At 35.9% G+C, this 23242-nt stretch overlaps 1 protein-coding gene across 6 annotated transcripts in view; it reads right to left on the reverse strand.

Annotated features, from left to right (window-relative positions):
* LOC139824060 (syntaxin 1A) overlaps nucleotides 1-21063 on the reverse strand; it is an 83933-nt gene extending 62870 nt beyond the window's left edge. For all 6 annotated transcript variants that reach the window (XR_011734989.1, XR_011734988.1, XR_011734987.1 and 3 more), the window contains exons 1-3: nucleotides 20812-21063; nucleotides 10896-10979; nucleotides 897-996 (exon numbers count right to left, since the gene is read on the reverse strand). Coding sequence is in view for 2 of the 6 variants with exons in the window: in XM_071796550.1 (XP_071652651.1) it covers nucleotides 897-996; nucleotides 10896-10979; nucleotides 20812-20844 (217 nt within the window). In the remaining 4 variants the exon portion in view is untranslated. The remainder of the gene's footprint in view (nucleotides 1-896; nucleotides 997-10895; nucleotides 10980-20811) is intronic.
* Nucleotides 21064-23242: the final 2179 nt, after the last annotated feature.

Raw genomic sequence — 23242 nt, forward strand, 5'->3', positions numbered from 1 at the left:
CTCTGAAATATCGGATTTCGACGCGATATGCTCAGCGAGAGTTTTTTGGCAAGCAACGGCATGCGTTCAGCCGAATGAAATATTCAGCATCGACGTTCGAAGATGAGCGGGGATGTATCCTGCCGATGGAACGGGGGCAACCGACCGGCTTGAAAGCCTGCCAGTGTCGAGTAAATCGACCCCAGAAAGACGGATAAGTTCTTGAATTATGTACAGAGAGCAAATTTGAATTTGACTCTTAGCAAGCCGACGGAGGAATTCGCGGAGGATAAGCGGTTAACCGGGAACAAAGCGTTGATTCGCCCACCTGAACATTCTCTTCTCGCTTCTGGCGATCGGTATTCGAGAGAATAATTGTCAGTGTGTTATTTATATTTAGCAATATAAATATAATTTCTATAATTATAATTACTAAATATAAAAATAACCAGCGATTAGATCTTAATATAATGACGAATTTGATTCTCGACGTGCTATATAAATACAAAAAAAGCATTCTCTACAACGACTGTCTCGCCCCTATTTATATATTTAATCAATAAACGTAGGAATTATTTTTATCTGGCATTAACGAGGTTCGCAATCAAAAATGTCGAAATCGGTTTGAATAAATGATCACATAAATGATCACAGGAGTAGAGCAAACAGATGCGTCGGCGTTGGCACACAATGCGCTAATATTTGATCAAGCCAGTTATCGTTTAATTTAATCCTCAGACCGATCGTTTCATATGACCGGAAATTTCCGGAAACAGAGATTTTCACGTTGAACACGATCTCGCTTTTTGCCCCCGCGGAACGTAATCGAGCTCCACCCGCGGTAGCAGCCGCGAAGATATATGCACGTACTTCGCGTAAGAAATGGGGATAAGTAAAAGATGATAAATTAAACTCACTCTCATCGGTCTGCGGCGCGGAGAGGATGGCGCTGTGCTTTTTCTTCACATCTTCCACATTCGTCTGGATCCTATCTATCATTTCGCGGATCTCCTCCACCTGTGGAAAAACACACACGTCAGAGTCAGCAGTTGGCTTAAACTAAACGAACTTTCGCATATTCAAACGAGAGTGATGTAAATCCAAGTTTAAAAATTTCGACGCGGTTGACACTACGTCTAAATTGACATTTTACTTCAAAAGTTATATCTCTCAAAACTGAGCTTGCTTAAATTTGCATAATGATATAATAATAAAATAATATTATAATAAAAGTAAAATAAAAAATATGATATAATAATATAATAATAAAATAAGATTTACATATCTCTTTAAGATTTTTTAATGTTGCAATCCTTAAAAAGCAATTTACTATCGGCTGCTAATATCTTTGACTATCGCATATAGAGCACATAATAAAACAATAAAAAATATTAAAAAACCATCACACGAAAGCATATTTTCGAAATTAATATTTCATCAAGTCAATAGTATTCAAATATAGTCTTTAATAAAAAAAAAAAATTAAAAGAGTAATGAGAAAATAAACGCTCGATCACATTGCTGATAAAAGTATCCAATTTAAGTAGTCGGGGTCGATACATATACATATTACATCGGACACTACTCTATTTAAGTAGTATAGCCGTAATTACGAGTGGCGCTCGCCGCAAGTAGTACAAACCGCGTTTTGTCACACGATCACGTATAGTTGCTCGCGAGGTCACGTATGTTTTCTAAAACTTTAAAAACTTTAAAAAATAATACGAATATGTGTAAAAACTTACAATAAATTTAGAATATTTCTACCTAAATATTTTAAAATATACTTATATACTAATACTTATAAATATACTAATACTTATAATTTACTCCTTAATCGTGCATGATTATGAATCAGTCAAAAATATCGACATACACTAATTTTCATGCGTAATTATTTTGACATCGATTAAATTAAGATATTTAGGTATATAAAAGTGTTACAATAAAGTAGAACGACTATACATATATGTAGCGCTAAAAAATGTCGTTCCGTTTATCAACACAAAAAAATATAACAAATATGCTCGCCTAATCACATGTTAATTTTATTCGATATGTGACGTCATAAATGGAATAATGTAGGAAGTTCAAAAATTGTTTCGACAAAGTTCGCTGCAAGCTTCCGAGCCGCGGAGAGCTCTTCGCTCTTCGCACGGCTTCAAGAGGAGTTCTTATAGCGAGGAGGACTAGGCCGCGATAAATTTCAAAAGCTCTTGTTCGCATATTCTTGGCGTGATCTAATTAGCGAGAGGAAGGAAAATGGTTGATAAAATTCAGCCAATGAGAGACGAAGAGCCGATCCTGGGGCAGTATAGGGGAGACTAGGGCTCATTGGCACAAGAGGCAAGTTGGCAATGCGTTCCGTTTATGTATTTATAGCGAAAAAAACAATGGAAAAGTTATCACAAAATATCTCTTTTATGACATAGGTATTTTTCCCAAAGTTTTATTTATACTAAATAAGTATTACAATAGAAAAAGAGAAAACTCTGATTTAAGAGATGGCAAGTAAATTTTCGAGCGTTTCAAGATATCGTATTAATGTTCTTCAGCTTGAGAAGTAAATCAAAGTGATTTATAATTAGTAAAAAGAAACGTTTTTGTTATTATACGACATGTTATTTTGAGGAACAACAGTAATTTATTATAATAAAATGACTGAAATCAAACGTATATAAGGACGGGGTATATTGGCTCATATCAAGGCACGCTTAGCTTGACTTGTTGTTGCCGCGCGCGTGAGACCTGTGTATGTGATTTGCTACCTACAATGCTGATAGAAGCTAGATATATATTTATATTAATATTTTTATGTTGAAGAAAGCTACATTTAGAATAGTTTACAATTGTTATTCTGCAACAGTATTTTGCTATTCGATCATTACAAAATAACTTTAAATGATACAATCTTTATCAAGAAGTACATATCTGTTACCCGTTTTGTGTTTCTATTACGTTTTCATTAATTTAACATGGACTTTTGTCGCATAGCCAACTTACCCTACTATCGGGGCAAGTTGGTTACAATGCAGCATGTTCGTATTTCACTTATTACAAAGAAACTATACAGTATACAGGGAGCGTTCCTGGCATGAAAATGAAGAGAAAGATTCTCTCTATCATATTAGTACTATTTAATCATGATAATTAGTTGTTTAAAAATTCAAATGCCGAAAATGTAAAAACAGTGCCAACGAGCCCCGGTCTCCTCTAATGGTGCACCTATATACGTAACGTCGTAAAACCAGACGAAATCTCATCGATTTGCTTCCTGGAAAGAAGGATGCGCTTCCTCACTCCTCCACTCCTTTTCTCACACAATTTGATGCGATTTCGTCTGACTCATCGGGATTTTTCCATTGCTTCGTCGTAAGACAGATGAAACAATGTCAGACACTAGCCAGCGTTGTCGTCATCGAGGACGACAACGGCAATCTGGAATTTCGCCAGAGAAATTCGCCGACGGGAACTCGAAAAAGTCCGTCACGTACGGATATAACTATCTCGAAGAACAATTCGTAACGTTAATCCGTAAAAACGTTAACTACCTACTTCGGTCCAGATCCGCTCGACTTTAATCTCTTTAATAGCAGGCGCGCATGATGATGAGAGATAATCGATGGATAGAGTAAAGCGTGACATAATTTTAACGATTAAGTTAATCCTAGAAGCCCTACACTGAAGCATATTACTTATATTGCCATACTTCTAAAGTCTACATTACTCACGTAGTTTCTTTTTTAACATAATTACTCACATATAAGGGTGTATTTTACCAGCCAACATCATCCTATCAATTTTTATTGTTCGATCTCTTTCGACGATTTACGATTAAATAAAGATTGATAACATTCTATACATCTTCTAGATAAAAATAAATGCTTTTCTTCTCTAATTGTGAAACAATTTGTGCGGCATTCGATCGATAAAAAAAGTTTTACTCTGTGAATTTAATAGAATTCTAAAGTTTGGGCGTATTTTACATTCCATGCGAGTAATGTAGGATTAATAGCCGTTGTAAATAAAGTTGAGGTCAACCGCAAAAAGTGTATGAGAATTAGTGAGATTAAATTCAATGAGAACACTCATTTTTGGCAATAGAATTGTAGGTTTGCCAAAGGAGTCTTGAGACCATCGTGTCTCGAGACTCTACTCGTGTTTCGTCGAAGTCAAAGAAGCTCGATCGCTCGGTTTTCGTGAAAGGATAACGGTAACGGTAACAAGATAGGTGTTCGATACCGAAGAAAGTGCGAGCTCCTGTCAAGAGCTCTTTCGTCGTAGCTGGTACACTCTTGTCGACACACAAAGCGTTGCTCCGTATAGGAACGTGTCTCGTTAGTGCCATCCTGCATCATTCGCGGCGCATTCTCGCAAGCGTGCCGTTTTCAACCCGCTCGATTGCACGCCCGTGCCGTGGCTCGCCTATTCGGGCGCTTCCCCCGTTACTTCCTCGCGATTGCATAGTGCATAGACTGCATCGCGTTTACATACACAGGGGCCGGGACACAAGTGCGAGCTTCGTAGAACGGACGGCCTAATGGCTGCTACGACGACACATTTCGGCATACCCGAAACGCGCGCGATATATCGCGGCGGCACGTCTACGTATCGATTTCGCGTTAACCCCCTCAAGACCGATATTTTTTGCGCGCCGCCGTTAGAATGGAATTCCCTCGATGTAACTCTCGATCTTACCGTCTTCCGGAGAATGTCGAAACGAAAAGAAAGATTGAAATACTTTCGCGTATTCCAAAATATTTGCGTGTATTTCGTCGTATTATTATTTTTACATTATTCGTAAACAATTAATGTACAAGTATTATTAATTGTAGACCGTAGAACACAATTTCATTGAATAATTATGAAATACGAGTATTATACCGTATGTTTTCTCGAGTAACATCAATGCATCGGTATTTATTATTATTCTCCATTTATTGTGTACTCGGTGCTTATTGTATGCTTCATAAAGCGTTATTTAAACTATATATTGTATCATAAATTTCAGGCTCCTATTATCACAAGTTCTATTACACTGTTCAACGAAAAATTATTTTTCTTAACACAAGAAGGAGAACAATCATTTCCTATAGTTTTTTAGACGCTGAATATGGAATTTTGGACGATCCCGTTATACCAAATACCAAATTGCTCTATCACGTCACAATTCTGAGAAATTTGCAGTTAAAGTTGCGAAAAAGGGCTATTTTACAATAGTATATTTTGGCATATTATGACTAGAATATGTGATGTTTTAGAAAAGTTTTATTGCAATCAAAATTAAGTATGTTGTTATAGGACTTTCAGGTCTTAAAAGGAATTTGTTGTGTCAACATGGTTAAAAAGATATTAAACATTAAAATAGAGTCTATTGCGTCAAAGTTGCAATTTACATATAGACTATTAAGCATCTATACTCTCATCTATAAAGTTTTTTAACTAAGTTATTCAAACCCCCTAAGGGTTTTTCAGATGGCTGAATACTAATCCGATGTCAAAGTTAATAAATTTAAAATGGCGGAGCTCTAACATGGAAAATTAAAAATGGTCAAATTTTTAATTTTAATATCCGCCATCTTGGCTCCGCAACTACAGGAAACGATTATTCATATTCTTGTACACTTTTTTGTTGAACAGTATTATTAACAAACATTTAATACCAAATTCAGTAAAAAAAAAAAACAATTATTCATAATATCAAAAGATTTGAAGACCTAGATATAAACATTGATGAAAAAATCGACGATTCCAAATATGGCTGGATAAGGGATGTGCAAAAACGGAATTACATATTTAGTATATCTCAAACACATATTTCGCATATTTCGAGATTAGAATTTCCAGGCGTACAGTTACGGTCGGAACTTACTGCGAGGAAGATATTTATCCTCCGGGTTCTGTCTACAGAGGGAAGATTCCGGAAGTTTATTTCGCGATCCCACGCCTGGTGCGTAAGTTCCGCTCCCGGTCGCAGTACGCTCGCAAAGTTCGCGAAAATAAACGGTAATATTAAACGCTCGCAAGGATGACGATAATAAGCTTGCGCGCGATTACACGCGCGAAGGAATTTTGCGTCGTCGGAGTTACAACACTTTGCGTTCAAGCACGTTTCGCTCCTCTTATACCGCATCGCTACTGTAGAAGCCCTAATCGATTTTACTAAGAGGGCGAAAATACAGATTTAACGATGAAAGTTCAGATTTAGAGGTACGTATATAGGAATAATTGCACAAAATGCAAAGAGCAAAGAAACTTTTACAATAATGATTAGAATACATTGAGCTCCGAATGCGTTGGATGTAATCTTGGTTACTATATCAAGTTATCAAGAGGCACGGTAGTGTCTCGCGCCAAGTATACACGCGGAGCGAGACCGACCGTGATAAACATTGACGCAAAGATATTAAAAAATATATATATTAAAGTCTTTTATATCGATCGTTTGAGACGATAAAGTTTACCTGGTGCAAAAGAAAATTTATCCACGCACGTCACAATTAGAACGGTTCTCAAAAATGAAATTCGTATCAATAAATTATTTGCTAAACAAATTTAAGATATTATTTAACAAGAAATATTGATTCGAGTTTGTGAACACGGAGAGAATTTTTCGTTAAATTTTACCGTTAAATTCACTACAAACTTGGGACAACTTGACAACCAAGAAAATTTTGAAATATACAAAAGATATTTTACAAACGTAATAAAAATTACCAAGCAGATTGGTAATTTTTGAAAAATTATTGAAATTTTACTATATATTTTAGTAAAATTAATCAAACATATTATATATTTTATTGTAATAATAGATATTAATATTTTGTATTATGGTAGATATTAATCAGAATAGCAGCTCGCATAAAATTCTTCATAGTACATGTTGTCCCACAACTATCATGATTTTCAGGGTAAATTCTAAGAGAAAATTCTCTCTGTAAAGAAATTACTGTAAAGAAGAAGGAAAGTAATATTACTTTGGGCTTTACACGTTGTAAGTGAAATGGTTTAAACCCTTTTATATCAAGATGAGATGAAATGAGAGAGAAAGGGAAGAAAGGGAAGGAGAGAGGGAAAGAGAGAAAAAAGATGCGTAATGATTCCGTTACAATTCTGAGCAAAGTTATTGTACATGCGATTAGCTTCTCGCCCGAAATATAAAACGAGCATTGCAGAAAAATTAAGAGCAACGGCAACGAGAACAGTAATGCCGGAATTACGATGAACTTAACGTTCAGCTGATTGTCAGTAAGCGGCTGATTACGATCGACTTTACGTAACGCATATAAAAACAATGTGTTTAGGTTTTAAGTTACTTCGCGTCCCGTCGCGTCCCGTTACGTTAAATTCATCGTAATCCCGGCATAATAGTAAAAAAATTAACGTCATACCGCAGATCTCAACGCTATATAACAGAAAAATAACACGGAAATCCCAGGTGATGGAGCGCGTAAAAAAACAGCGGGGAATAAAGATGCGAAATGAAACGGGGTACGCGATGCAAGCGGAATGGCGACGGAACGCGGTGAAAATCAATCTAACTTGGCGCGCGCAAACTTTCCGCGTGCGCTTTTACGACTATCCATTTACATGGGAACGCGAGCGGCGTCCCATCGCAAAAATTCCTTCGACCTGTTGGAAAATATCGCGACAGGATCAAGCGGAAATTCTGGTGACGCTCGTATATGTGTCGGCAGCAATCGACGATGAAATTTTACCACCGGACCATGGCCGCATCGTTGTGGTTTTATTAGCAATATAAATACGCGGCGACTGTTATACGTGCCGAGCGGAACACGAATTATTTATCGACGCGTAACGATCGTTTGGACGATTTGTCGCAAATTTCGCACGGACGACAAGCACGTGTTATGCATATTTAACGATCAATGGTCAGCTCTTTTGCATATTTTTTTTCTCCTTTAAAAGGTACGTAGGCAAAAAGATAAGCAGATAAGTCCACAAATTTTTCAATTCGGGGGACAGCTGTAATAGTTTCTCTCGTATACAGCGCAAATTGATATAATAAATTTTGTTAGCGCCGTATGCCGGATGTATAAGCAAAATCCAGGACCTGTGTAGGTATAGAAACTAGTGCAATAAATCTCGGCAGCAGATAGGTACCTAAGAACACGTACGAGTAAGAATTTCATTGTGAGCACACGGGCTTTGTTAGAGAATTAAATAAGTAACGTTTTACCTATACGTGTTTCTAACAAAGCAGTATCAAGCTAAAACAACAAGTGACGACAATGCAATTGTTGTGAAGAATTTAAAAGTATAATGATGATATTTAATACAATAAACGCGAATAATTTACATCGCGAACCGATTTATTTTTGCAGTTCCGTGATTAAGCTGAATTCAATCTTTGTTAGCGTAGAAGTTTTTATTGCAAATGTTCTCGGGGATCTTCCATCGCTTTTGATATTTTACTAATTTGGATCAGTCCACGTATCTCGTATTTAACGGAACTATAATAATACATTTATCCAGATTAGTAAAAAAAAAAAAATATTTTGAATTGTATATATATACTTTGTATACACATAAATACTTTGTCAGCGACTACGGTACTTATAGAGTTAATTTTCTAGTTAATTTGAAGTTGATTTAAAGAATGTTGTATCAACGCAGATCAGAATTCATCTTCGATACTTATCGAATCATCTGCTCGTGTATCGCTAGTCGTACAATCATGTATGTACATACATCCAATTTGAGTCCGCGATTTGAGACTACAATCCGCGGTTACGTAATGCGAAGCGAAGCGACGATACCAATGCCAGCATGTAGCGCTTATCAACAAAAACAATTGGTATACCTAATGTCGCTTTGGTTCTCGCGCCGCGAGTCCACATCTGCATTTGAATTGCCTGCGCCCCGACGATCGCGTCGGGTACGTATTCGACCGCGTTCAAATCCGACGTCCGCGGCACCCGATTCCCTCTCCCTTCCCTGCCTCGCCCCGTCCGGAGCGGTGGATTCCGCGAGCGTTGTGTTTTCCATCGTTAGAATTGGGACCCTCGTAAACGTCAAACGCACGCAACCGCGAATGTCGACGAAACGACCGCGTGAGAAATGGCGCACTGTTCGCGATAATTATTACCCAGCGCCGGCAATGAACGAAATTGTATGCGATAATTATAGCCGTGCGTTATCTTGGCGCGCTTCGATGCCTCCCTTCGTCTTTAATCGACGGTAAACTGGTGTTAACGCGGGAAATTCGTTTAGACAGATATCGAGGTAACTTTTAATTAACTAACATCCCCGTTGCAAAATTACTCGGAAAACTGTGGACGAGCATAATGATTCGACGGATTACTGCACGGATAAGAAGCGAATGCTCTTAAAAGTGGATGCAGAAGCATTTGCGGAAGAACGCAAAGCAAAAACGTGTCTTATATTTCGCAGAAAATAATCTCTTACTATACATTTTCCAACATTTATCCGTAAACGGGTCGTATGAATATAAATGAAGCGGATGCCATTAGTAGAACCAATCCGTTTCAAAAACACGAAGTAGTTTTTGAAGAAGAAAAGTAAATATCCTACGAGTGATTAATCTTCCTTATGATGCGAATAATCTTTCCTTTAACCGGACTCCTCTCTTTAATTTATGTTCGCATTTGTTCTGGTATTAATATTACTAACAGATTACAGTCAGCAAAATGCAAATATATAAAATGTATGTAAAAAATAAAATATGTTTTATATATTTTAGAAAATATTTATACAATATATAAAATATATTTTTATTTTGTTCTCTTTCAAACCACATTTGATAAAAATGCACGATTAATTAAAACCTAACGATTAAATAACACCTTTATCGTTTTCCAATCTTTTTTTTTTTTAATTCGCCGAGGAATGAAATGGTTCTCATTACGCGATACAGGTTATCCTGTATTCCGAGAGTGACATCTCTTATCTATGACAACAAATCACTAGCTCGCGAGAAAAACGGCGTATCAGATAAAGGAACTTTTTTGCATTCGAGAGAAGGGGAGGAGAGCGGCTTATTACCGCTTGCGTGACAAAGCTTATGTATACGCAAGAGAAAATCACGTGCTCGCTTCACTATTAAAACTTAAATTAACGGATGCAACTTTATATTTTTGCGAACGTATTTATTCTGAAAGTAAATGGGTACCTGTTTAAATTAACACAAAAACGATGCAAAACTTGATCAATTTTCCGCGCGACGATTATTCGATACGGTCCTCGAAATATGTATATAATTCGTATATAATCATTTATAATTAATAATTATTCGAAAATGTTACGTAACGGTAAAACGTGCGTCATTTTGCGACACAAAGCGTATGGTATACGAATCCACCGTAATTCCCGCATAAGCTGATTAAACGATACGATTGATGCGCGATGCATATATATGGGCGTATCGGTGTTCGTTAGAGATTTCGCTTCGGTAAATCACATGTGAATTACGATCGGGCGGCCCGAAACTGCAAAATTCACGCTTGGAAAAAGATGCGCGCGTGATTATGTCCACAAGAAAGTTGCATCTTGCTTCCCCGAGCAGGTGCGCTCGCACGAGTAAAAACATTTTACTCGTAGCACGAGGAAAAGCTTGCGAGACGCGATCGATAAAATACGAAAGCCTTGTGCAAAGATTCCGACGCGGAATTTTTACGAAATGCTGTTTCGCCCGAGTTATTGAATTTTATATACGAACGTTCCTTTTGTGTTATCCTGCGATAATCGTGTACCCATTGCATGTATGAAAAGAAGCGAGAGGAGAAACTGTGCATTGTCCTCGTTAAGACCGATATAATCTTGCTGATACTGGTTTAACCTACTTTTGATTGACGGCACACTCTTTCATACTTTCGATCGCGCCACGGCATCGGATATAAAAAATTGCCGCGGCAACAAATTAGTTTGTCACTCACCTCCGCGAAAAATTCCGTCATGAAGTCATCCGCCCCGACGTTGACGGACACATCGTCCGTCACATCGTCGTCGTCCGACTGGGTCTGCAAGAAATACAATCATTTATTAGAAACAAAGTATTACAGCAAACTATATTTTCAGTCTTAAAAATGCTTCTTATTTTATAACTAATACAACGATAACAAGCTGAACAATAAAAAAACTTTTTCAATTCTACTAAATTATATATTTAAGTTTAATTTAAGTTTGGTTAATTAAATATTAACCTAATTCCATATCTCTTATAGCAAGTCTAGCTTATTACATCTATATTTGTTTATACATAACTCGACAACGCCAACGGGCACCTGGGCTACTTAAATACCCTATATAGTGTCGAAAAAATAAAACTCATGTAGTAATTTTAATGTGCTTCTTTCATTTTTTAAATATTTTTATTTGGTTTTTCCTTACTTTTTTCGGAAAATGTTGAGTAAATCTGTATACATATTGTCCTCAAATACTGACAAATTATAGAACAATCCAAAATATGCAATATGTAATTAATAACAATAAATTTTTACTGGGGTGTAAAAATAGCCCCAGGCCGTTTATGCAAAAAAAAATGAGACGCCTGTTCTCGGGTGGTTAAAAATGTTCATACAATATATAGTAATGACATAAATGCGAGAATTTTTAAATAAATGATTAATTATAACTATATAGAAATTCCCGGCATTAAAATTAACGAGTAATAAACAAAAACAGGTTTTTCCTTTGAGAGTCAAATGCGGTTAATTGTGCGGTGAATTGTTATGTAACATTTAATTAATAATTTAATATTTAATACAAATTATAAATCGTATACGTTTCGGCTTTGCTTTGAGCCATCTTCAGCGACGCGGTGATAGATAAATTAAAATAATGTTAAACTTTACAAGCACAAGATGAATATTTAAAACATTGAATGTAACAAAGATAGTGTAATTTTCAAAAGAAAATGCCAGAAAAAATTGTGCTAACATTGATAGTCTGCAAAATATTCAGACTAAAAATGAAAATTGGGACTAACCGACAAAGAGAAGTGAAATCCATTCACCGAACCAAGTCCGGAACACGTGAAATTAACAAACTGAGTCTTTAGGAAAGACATCGAAAACTGACTGAGATGATTTGTAAGCGGCACACAGTAAAAAATCGTGCGTCCAAATGTTAAAATTTTCTTGTGTTACCAAGATTTGACTATTATTTCAATGTAAAATTAACATACAACAGCTATGTTATTATTTTCGTAACATTTTTATGTGTTATATTAATGTCAACGTGATAACTTAACACTTTATGTATGTCATTTAGAAATTGAATATTATTTTAAGTTCTTTTAACATAATTACTTCAAAAAATCAACACGCCTTAAAGTTATTTTAACATAAACAAAAGTTAAAGTAAACCTTCAAATAATCGTAAACTTTGACATACAAAATAATCAAATTTACTATACAATCAAATGTTCAAAACAACATTTCTCTTAAGTTGAAATAACTATCGTTTATTCAAATATGTTATATCGACATTTTTTACAAGTTATTTTTACATTATACTTAAAGTTAAAAGAACAAATATAAATGTAAAATATAGTGTCAATAAATTAACATTTCTAATTTGTCAACAAGTAACACACGATGAACGAGTTATTTTATTTTAACTCAAAATTTAGAGTGGACTTTCTGGGACATTTGAAAAATGTTACGATTAACATTTTATTTTTTACTGTGCAGTGGTCAGATATAACACACCAAGCACTGATACAATAAACAAACAGATCCGGTTTTAAATAACAGCTGGTTCGTCCGGCTGTCAACCGTTGACTAAAGAAATTATTTAATTCGTATCTGACGAGGAAAAATATCATAGTATTAAATAATCGTGTTCGCAATATCCTGATTGGAATCAAACGAAGACTGATTGTTTAGAGATTATTTTCGGATATTACGTAAAGAGTCTGCTTTATTAATTAAGACTAAAGCAGACGTGATTTATTCTTATTTTGTAAAAGCATAAAAGTATATATATGTACGATTAATTGGTTTCGTCGACGATTGCACTGATGCATATGTATTGTGCGTACACAATCTCTTATCCTGATAAGAATGACTTCCTCTCACATAACATGATATAATCGCTTCCATTCGAGCAATAATAATCTTGCCTTCGATAGAATAATCTTGTGCGTTATAATAAACAAATTATTGTTGTAACATACAAATCTAAATTTGAAAAATATTACTTTATTTTACGAAATCTCGCTTGTGCTTATTTGTCTTAATTAATTAAACAGCAATTTTTATGAATTACTGACAAAATTGTGACAACAGATTTCACATGCAAGATTCATAATAATTTACAACAAAGTTATGCAACATCGAAATGTTATATTTGTAATTAAAACGTTTTAAATACCAGTAAAATAAATCACTACACATTTTCGTCTCATTTTGTCTTATCTTCTGCATTATCTTATCTTACCGTCTGTTTTTTACGTAGGTTATTAGATTATTATCAATTGTATTAATTGTCTTAAAAAAATCATCAGCTACTTTGTTGACTACTAAATTATTCAATTCAAATTGTTAAAGATTAATTAATTCAGCAACTAAATCAATGACTTATTGCTGTTTCACGTTATGCATATAAAACTAATCTTTCAGATTTTTTAATTTACTATAAAAGGCCACTATATGTAAATATGTCATACAATCAAAAAATTTCGATTTCAAGTATTTACATACTTTAATATAATTTAATATAATTATCTAAATTATAATATTATAATTTAGCTGACTATATATCAAATAATATAAAATGTATCTGTCATTATATTTGTTTAAAGTTTATATAACAGTCGTAAAAAAAAGATGTATATAAGTAATAAATTTTAGATCCAATCGATTTATTTCACGTCACGTTATAAAAATCCGCATTTATAAATAAATAAAAGGATTATTTCATCAACATTATTGATGAATATATATAACCTTCCTGTAGCAAATGTTACAGCATAGAAGGTGCAATCGGCTGATCGCTCGCGGGAAAATTTCTTTCATTACCGTCAGCCACAGTAGACTACTGAGCTTTCTTTCATTATAAGTTTAATGCTGTTATATGAAAATGGAAATTCCGCAGAACAAAGTATCTACAGAATGTCATTACACTGTTCCTGTTTCTCGCGGAAGATTTTAAAATAAATATTAATCAAAGTTGGAGATTATTACATAATATTATGAATTTTTTAAACTGTTGCTACAATACTAATACAAAAGTTGCATTTTTATACTTTCGAATACTTTAAGAAACAAAAGTGATACGTAAAGAAAAAAAATGTTAATCCTATATCACGCTAAAGTAATTATACCACGGAAGTGGTTTTTATATCAATTTGTCATTCTTCCATTCGACAAGTTATATTTTATTTTATCATTATTTTTACATGATGCTATTCATTAGACACGAAGGACGGAATACAAAACAGGATAGAGAATAAATAAGCAAACGTTTTTTATTTTACAGGAAGCTATAAAAATGATTGATGTGTAGCAGTTTGTATAATCCGCGTTTATATCACGGCAATATGCATAAAATGCAAACCATAAACATGTATTGTACAAAAATGAAATTAAATGCATGTTTTTGTAATGAAAAATCAAATATATGCACTAAATAACCTGTACGTCATATACTTTTTCTCTCTATCTCTTATGTCATATATATACGATAGACCTCTCTTATACCGACAATTAATACATAATTTTTCTCACGGCACAAACGCACGCCGTGCGCCTGTCAAATTCGCGACCGCGCTCGTTTCTCGATCGCCCTAGTTGTCGTTCGAGCGTTCTACGTGCGCTTAATCGATACGGTATTTGCATACAATTAAGAAACGATTATAGACACCGCGCGCGCGATAACGCGGTGCGACAAGAGGGCCGAAAGCGTATCGTCATTCGTGTGTCGTTCTCCCGATCGATATCGCGTTTCCACGCCGGCTAGATTTTCACGACGAATTTCTTTCGCCGAGCAGAGAATTCGACGGCCCGATAACAAGGGTACGCCAACATCGGACAAAATAACGTTATCCAAACAAAGTTTGGCGCGACGATCGAACGCGAAACACTATGCGTTTCTGTTTCTACGACATACGCCAGCCACGATTGGAGCCGATATAAATTCTGGTGAGAATCGATGGTGAGATTGCTACAAACATAAACGCGAATATAAATGTTTATTCAACAACGGAAACGCGAAAATTCATATAAAGCGGCACACATGCCCGTATCTGTATAGTATTTTCACATTCATTGGCACGACAAAACCTTTCGAGTCACGTATAGGTGTAATTACATGAAGTATTTAATTACAAATATACGTTTTTCAACAACCGAAATATATAAAACTTTATATATGTAGCATCCCCCGATAATTCAGGATACATTTTATTAACAATTTAGAATTCCGTGCACGGCTTGCATTTCCTGCGAACGCTCGCTATAAAATTGATATAATTTCAACGTTTCATTGCAATCTTTTTTGTAGTTACGTATGTCTTGAATTGTATACATTTATATAGATGCTATCACACGTCCAACGTAATTTTCGCGCGATCGATCAGCGTTCCCGTTTCAACTTGCGCCGTGCTAAGGTTGAATTGCACCAACAGAGTCCGGGTTAACTACCCTGGTTTAGCGATACGCTGTCCCTTTCTGGATTACAGTGCTATGATACAGACAGATCAAGACAATCATGTTGAACTAAATTAACTAATCAGCATTTGCTGCAGTGGGATTTATATAACTCATGCGATCCTGCAGTTTATATTTACTCCAAATTGCAATACATGAGTGGTTCATGAAATCGGTTTTGCTCTAAATTGGTAAAATAATTACGTATTCAACTAGAAATACGACTAACATATTTATATAAGTGTTATATAAACATACACATCTATGTAAAATACATTTCCATTATAACAAAATAATTTAACAATTTAACTGTTTAAATACTCGCATTTTAGTATCATACATTTTATGCGATAATAATAAACTTAATCAAAAATTAAAACCCACACAATTTCGACGTGAATTCAGATTTCGGTGTGAAAAATACGCGATTGGTGACTCTATGTTAAAGTTCATTCGCGATAATGGAGAGAAACGTAAATTATTTCCAGAGAGAGTGAAATATTTCCATATATATTTGCATTGAAAGCCGTTCGAAAATTTTATCAAAATTACAATCGGATCTTTAACACATTATTTAACCTACTGCAGGTATGTTTATGTAACACAATGTCATTATGTTCTACATAAACATACCATTACTGGGATGTTTATGTACGACAATGTCTCAGGGGGAAGACTATTCATGAATCATTTGATAAAATTGAGCTTTTTCTCCGAGAGTGTCGATTTTTAAGCGAACAATTCACCGCGTTTGTTTTTGAACGTAAAGAATGTATAGCCGAAGGCGTGAAGTGATTTGAAGTGATTAGCACCAGAATCGTTATGTAAACTGTAAGCCTGTAGTAGGGATAACCTTCACGTACGAGTGAAATCGTCTAGCTAGAGAGTAAATGCGCGCTATCGGGTCAAGGAAGAAGCTGAAGAATGAATTGTCCTTGCCGAAAGGACGAAACGTGTCTCGCGACGCGGAAAATGCGATTACCGCGCTAAAAAAAAAAACGTCACGCACATAGTACCTGCTGCTGACTCTTTTAAAAAAGGCGTCGTAAAATTTCCCAAGTTCATTATTAATTGCATCTAAAAAGGTCTATAATAGTATTTAACACAATTAGGATTGGCCAGTCCCTCTAATCAGAATCCGGCCATACGGTAGCAACTTTTGATTGGTTCGCCATTTCTTGACAAAAACAAGAGAAACAGAAAGAGAAAGAGATAGAAAAGAGACAAAGAAAGAGATAGAAAGAAAGAGAAAACAATAGTGATTGTATATCCTTCTCTCTCGCAGAATTTTGCCAGAACTGCAAGTTGGCCGAACTTTGATGATTAGAGGGACTCTAGCCTGGATCATACATAGCGTGTCCTACTATTTGTTAATTTCAACAGTTGAGAAAAGAATGCGAAAGAATGGTTTAAAGATCAAGAGTAAATTAGAAACAAATTTAAAATTTTTACGTAAAAATATTACAATAAAAGATAAATTTTTCGAACATTTTATATAATCTTAAGTCTATATAAAGATACGGATAGATGTCAAATACGAAACGATATATTTCGAAAGAAAGAAGAGAATTTCGTAGGTGAGAGTCGTGTTGCAACCGGCAATGTGTCAGAAGTCTTGATAGCAAACATAAAAGGTCGCGACATAGATATCGACGACGACGTGACACACGAATCACAATTGTAATAAAATAACTCACGATCATTTTCGAGAAAGAATTATCTCATACCGCGCGCGGAAAAATGTCTTCGCGAGATACGTGCTCTCGCCCTATCTCCTCGTAAAGGAATCTCGGTTATTTATAAAAGATGCTCGCATTTTTTACATTTCTTATGCGGAGCGGCGGCGTCGAGACGTCGCCGACGATAATAGCCGCGCGCTGTGAGTGGGATGCAAATTTAAATTTTTTCCATTTCAAAATACAATTCATATCTTACGCTGGAATATAACTCGGAGACTATATTGAAAATTTAATCAATTATTGAAAATGAGAGAAATAAATAAATATACGAGCCAAAAGCGGATGGTAGGGCGAGGACCAAGAGTGCGATCTACAATCTACAAATGAGAACGGACATGTCGTTCTGGTTATTCTCAATTTGAAGAGTACACATCAGAAAAAAAAGAAGTTTAAAACTTTGAATTAAAACTTATACATGTACTCATGTATACGCAACAATCTTCAGTTACGAATAATTGTTATTTTCGCAAATTTTAATTTAGTACTAAAGAAGAGTTATCGTTAGTAAAGTCGTCTACTTTATATCGATTCTAATTATAAATAAAGTTAGGTATATAATTAGTACGATATCTTGTATTAAGCTCGTATCGTTGGCCCTAATATTCTCTCATATTGCTTTGCATAAAACGAGTCTAATATTTTAATAATCTATGATTTATAATCTTCTTATAAAAATTTCAACTTTTTCAACTTCTTTTTCTCGATTGAACTATGTAAAATGATTTCATTCAAACAAATTTTCTTCGTTTAACACAATAATCTTATTTCAAGATTTCCACGTTGAAACTACAGATATTTTCAAATCAAGAATATTCCTTTTCTTCTCTGTACGTTTAAAAATTTTGATATTCCTTATTATTTGCCTTTGAGACTCGTTTCATCGTATTTCGTGGTACGCTACATTACAATTACTTTAATTCTTTTTAAATTAAATAAACCCTAAACGCATGTATACTACACGTCGAGCATCTTCTATAAAAAAAATCGAGCGATGTAAAAAAAGCATCAGGATTAAAAATTTTGAACGCATTGTAGTCCATCACATATTCTACTACAGAAGAAACTGCTCATTTTAAAAGTGATTACAACTTTAAATTTCGAAGTATAGACTGATGTATATATGGATATCAATTTTAGATTACACTGTGAGGATAAAGATTCAAAAAACATTCGGTAATAATAACCAATGGTTGCTGTGATGACAACGGGAGTTAACAATAGCTAATGATGACAGAAACGAGGAAATCCGCTGGATGGTAACGTCGGTCGGTCAGATTTTACGCCCATACGTGCTTTCCACGAATGCCACCGACTAATGAGTCATCATCGGGTATCAGCTAGCATGATACTCGATGCGTGTCATGCATCCTTCGCGAGTCAGAGAACCAGACGGCATTAATTGAGAATAAAGAACAAAAAGAAAAGTCGGTCGAATAATTTCCGCGTTCTCTCTCTCTCCCTCGTTATTTTACCATTGTTGCTTACTGCATACGATGTAAAATGTAAACTATAACGAATAAAGCTGTTGGCTTAAAACATTCTACCGTTTCTTTAGGAATAATAATATTATATGTACTATATTGTGGACACAAATTTGTCCAGGGATACAACTGATTCAACTGAAAGTCTTATAAGATAAATTACAATGATAATGAGAATATTCAATTTTGTTTTGCATTATTTGACAACATTTCAAATGACCCGACGACACGAGTGACACGACAAACTAAAAAAATTCGACGAGAACAACTCTCTCAAGGTCTTCGAGTCAAGATATCGCAACATTTTACGTCACTGTCCATTTCCGTTCATTCATCAGTGATGTTAATAACGTTTCGCGAATATCTTTGTCCGATATCGGGCAGTCATATTTTGATTCAATCGATACGTTTCCTGCTTTCAGGAAGAACACGGAGGAGTAACAGGAGCGCTTCGCGTATATATTCGGTGTCGTCAACGATATACCATTGACAGGTCGTGGCACAACGATAGAGCGTTACCGTTATCAATTAAAGCGCGAATCTTGCGCGAATTTCGAAGCCGGCCTCCGGGGCACAATGCCACAGTTGTACCCGTGACAATGCGCCCGAATATTCGCGACAAGTGCAATCTGCAATCGCGCCGCATTTATGTGACGAATTTCGTTGCATTGTACCAACGGCACCGTGGCCACGATTAATCTTTTCATACGGACGCGATGTTCGTTTCAGCTTGGAACGATGCCCGCCGCGTTAATCCATTGAGGCCGTCGACTGACGGAATAATGGAACGCGCGAATTTTTCTCCCCGTACACTTTCGACATTCTTCTTCCACGAAATATATTATTGTAAAATAATCACCGTCGAAGGTGCCGTCGCGAATATTTCGACACGAGGCTCGTCATTTCGAAACACGCTGCAGCGAGTCGAGATAACGCGGTTTTCATTGAAACATCATGGGAGAGCTCTTCAATAGACGCGCGATTGCCAGCCGGGGATTTAAACCGACCGTGTGGATGTGCGGATTCAATGAATTCGACTTTCGAATGCACTGCAAACGTACGAGCCTCTTGAAAATCAAACCGACGATCAATTCCACGAAATACGAGAAAAAGAAAAGATCGACGCGGTTACAAAGCGATCGCGTGCTCCGGTAAAATCACGAAAATTACAACAACAAAAATCGTCGGCCGCGGTCCAGTTGGCTCCCGGGAGGATGCCACGCTCGTGTACGCCACGCCGATCGTAACGCGGCGGCCGTGAATGAACGTATAGACGTCATCCTCGCGCGTCTACAACATCCGGGGCGACCTACGGCGAGGCTAGACGCCGATCCCGGTCCCGGCGGCGGCACGGCCGGTGAGAATACGTTCTCCATTCATCGGCGCGTCGCCAATAAGTGACAAGGTCGGCTATGGTCGCCATGGACCCGGGCGCGACGCACCGGCTCGACGACGACAACGACGACGAAAACGGCCACCGTGTACATTAAGTACCGCGGGATACGACCGACGGCGACGACGAGATCGGGGGGGCTCTTTCGGCGAGAGTGCGTGCCTCGCGAACACCTGTCAGCTCGGACGCCGAGGCGGACCGAGGCGAGCGGATGAACCGCCTGTCATCCGCCGGCTTTCCGTCTCGCGGTTACGCCTTCTAGCCGACGGAGCCGTGTTCCTAGCTACTCTCTTGGCCGCGCGACCGCGACGGAAGACCGGAGCACCGTGCCCAGTGCCGCCGCCGAGTGACACGCACCCGTAAAAGTCACACGCGCTAGGGCGTGAGTTACGCGTGCATCGACGGCGGCGATAACGGCGACGACGAGGACGACACGCGTGACGCGTATGTCGACGGTGCAGCTCCGGTTATCTGGTGCACCAGAGGCATCGTGTACATGTACACGGAGAGAGGGAGAGAAAGAGAGAGAAAGAGATAGAGAGCGACGAACTAGCAAGAGTAGAGTAGTCTCGACCGGATTCACTCACCGCGACGAGGGCCGCTAATCTATCCTTGGTCATGATGAAGGGTGACGAGGAGTTGCGAGTCAGCAAGCGGTGTACGGAGCGGCGTGTCTAGCGGGTAATCCCATTCACGGTTTTATCCATGTACGACGTGCACGTCCACTAAAAAACTAAAGGAAACGACGAACGCACTGGCACCGCGAGAGAGGCACGATCGTAAAATCGATACACTCGCGAACTCGCCTGCTTCTGCAGTGCCGTCCCGACGCGGCGCGCACGCGCCGATGACGTCAACTTCGTCTCGCAGGTGCGGACGCCGCGCGACGCGGCGCCCCGCGCACCGTCATCCCACCCGACACCTCGCGTGCGGCGAGGAACACGAGAGGACAGGGACACGACTAGAATTTCTGGGCCCTTACGTCATATTTATACTCGTTACGTTCGGCGATAAGCGCCAATCCTTTTTGCATTCTATAATATAATATACATGTTGCTATCGTATTTAAATTAGTTTGTCATTATCTAAAATAAGTATTAATGAACTTTATAACATTCCGGGAAAAAATTTTTCATATATAATTATACATAAAGAATGATGTGTATAATCTCTGTTCATATACCTATATAAAAAAAAATGTTAAGAAGAATAATCGAAAAATAATTAGGAAAATAACTTTTACATTGTTTTTTTTTTAAATGAAATTGCGATTATATTAGATTATACAATATTCCGTATATAATCATATATTTATATTTTATGTACAAATATTACATTTTATACATATATAATTAGACAATGTTTTCTCATTTCCTGAAACTTAATTTTTTTGTAAAATAACAATGTAAAAAATATTAATTAAAGTAATTTAAATCGACCGTGACTGGCAATATATAACGTCTTTTCGATATGAACATTGAAAAATTACTTTAATTGTTAATTGTTATTCTATATACTGGCGAAAGAAATTTATTATTCTGTAAAAAATTATCTTTACATTTTTTTTAAGTTTTTGTTTTGATTAATTTTCTTGTATATATGAACAAAAATTATACATAAGGAAAAGGAAACATACACAGTAGACCCGCGTATAACAGATACGTTCCATATTATATGAATCTATGTTATACGAGTCACATATTTAGATAGATTATACATATTTGGATTATGTATAAATATAGAAATAAATATTTATAAAAGATGTAAAAGTTTATCGTAAAAAGTATAAAATAAATATTAAAGATATAAACGTATAATATTTTTTATTTCACTTTAAAGCAAACAGTTATTAAAATTTTTCCGTTGTGTCATACGAATCTGTGTTATATTAATATATACGCGTTATACGGGGATCTACTGTTTTATATCTTATATATGTATAATTATATATGAAAAAATTATTTACCGGAATTGTATTTTACTGTATCAATACTTTTTTATAGTTATGTATAGTATTTTTTATAATATAAAATAAATGCTATAAAAAAATATGGTATTATTACAACGTACAATACATAAAGTATCCATCGAAACGTTTACTTTAGATTTTAGATAATAGCAGACTTTAAATATCATGACTCAATGAAATAAAATAAAAAGGCATCAAAGCCACAACTACTGGGTGTCCGTGTCGATGTATTTAATACAAATTATTATTCACATCACAAATGTTTCGATCTGTGTTCAGATCATCTTCAGTGTAATTTATGAAAAAAATAGTATTAAAAGTTATATAAGCATAAAAACGCATTTGCACTTAAATTATGAGGTCTTCCAAGTTAAACATGTATATTGAGACGAATAATTAATAATAAGATTATGCAACGTATTTCTTATCTTTATGATCGAAAAAAAGCAAAACTGGATTCATAAAATTGTACATATATCTATAGAAGAGATGCACATAATTGTAATAGATAAAATAAAAATTCAAAATCAATTTCATTTTTTTAAGTGTGTAGCTGTGGAAACTGATGGCGCGCATTTTATAGTGATTTGTCCTCTGTCGCTATTTTACCATTTTAATTCCAATATTTAATTAATGTATAACGGCTGCGTTTACTTTGGACGCGCTTTCGTGCTGAAAAAACGTCATTCTATCTTTATTGCTCATTATATGTTGAAGAAAGATAGAATTAATGATACTTTCCGCACGAAAGCGTCGAAAGCAAACGCAGCCAATATAATATTTATATATATGTAATGTAAATATTAAAATAAATTATATTTTATTAATTCAACAAATATTTTATCTATGTTCCACAGCTCATCAGTCTCGAAATTTAATTAAATCTGAAATCTTATGTAACTGTATTAAGATTTTATCACCCAATTCCAACGTTGCCAAACAATTACGAATGAAAAAAATTCTTAAAAATACTTTCAAAATGTTTGTATAAATCGCTTATTCATGTAATATGCACACAAACATAAATATCTTTTTCGTAGCTGTAAATA

The sequence above is a fragment of the Temnothorax longispinosus genome, unplaced genomic scaffold (assembly GCF_030848805.1).
Source record: "Temnothorax longispinosus isolate EJ_2023e unplaced genomic scaffold, Tlon_JGU_v1 HiC_scaffold_25, whole genome shotgun sequence".
In the NCBI taxonomy this organism is placed as follows: Eukaryota; Metazoa; Arthropoda; class Insecta; order Hymenoptera; family Formicidae; genus Temnothorax; species Temnothorax longispinosus.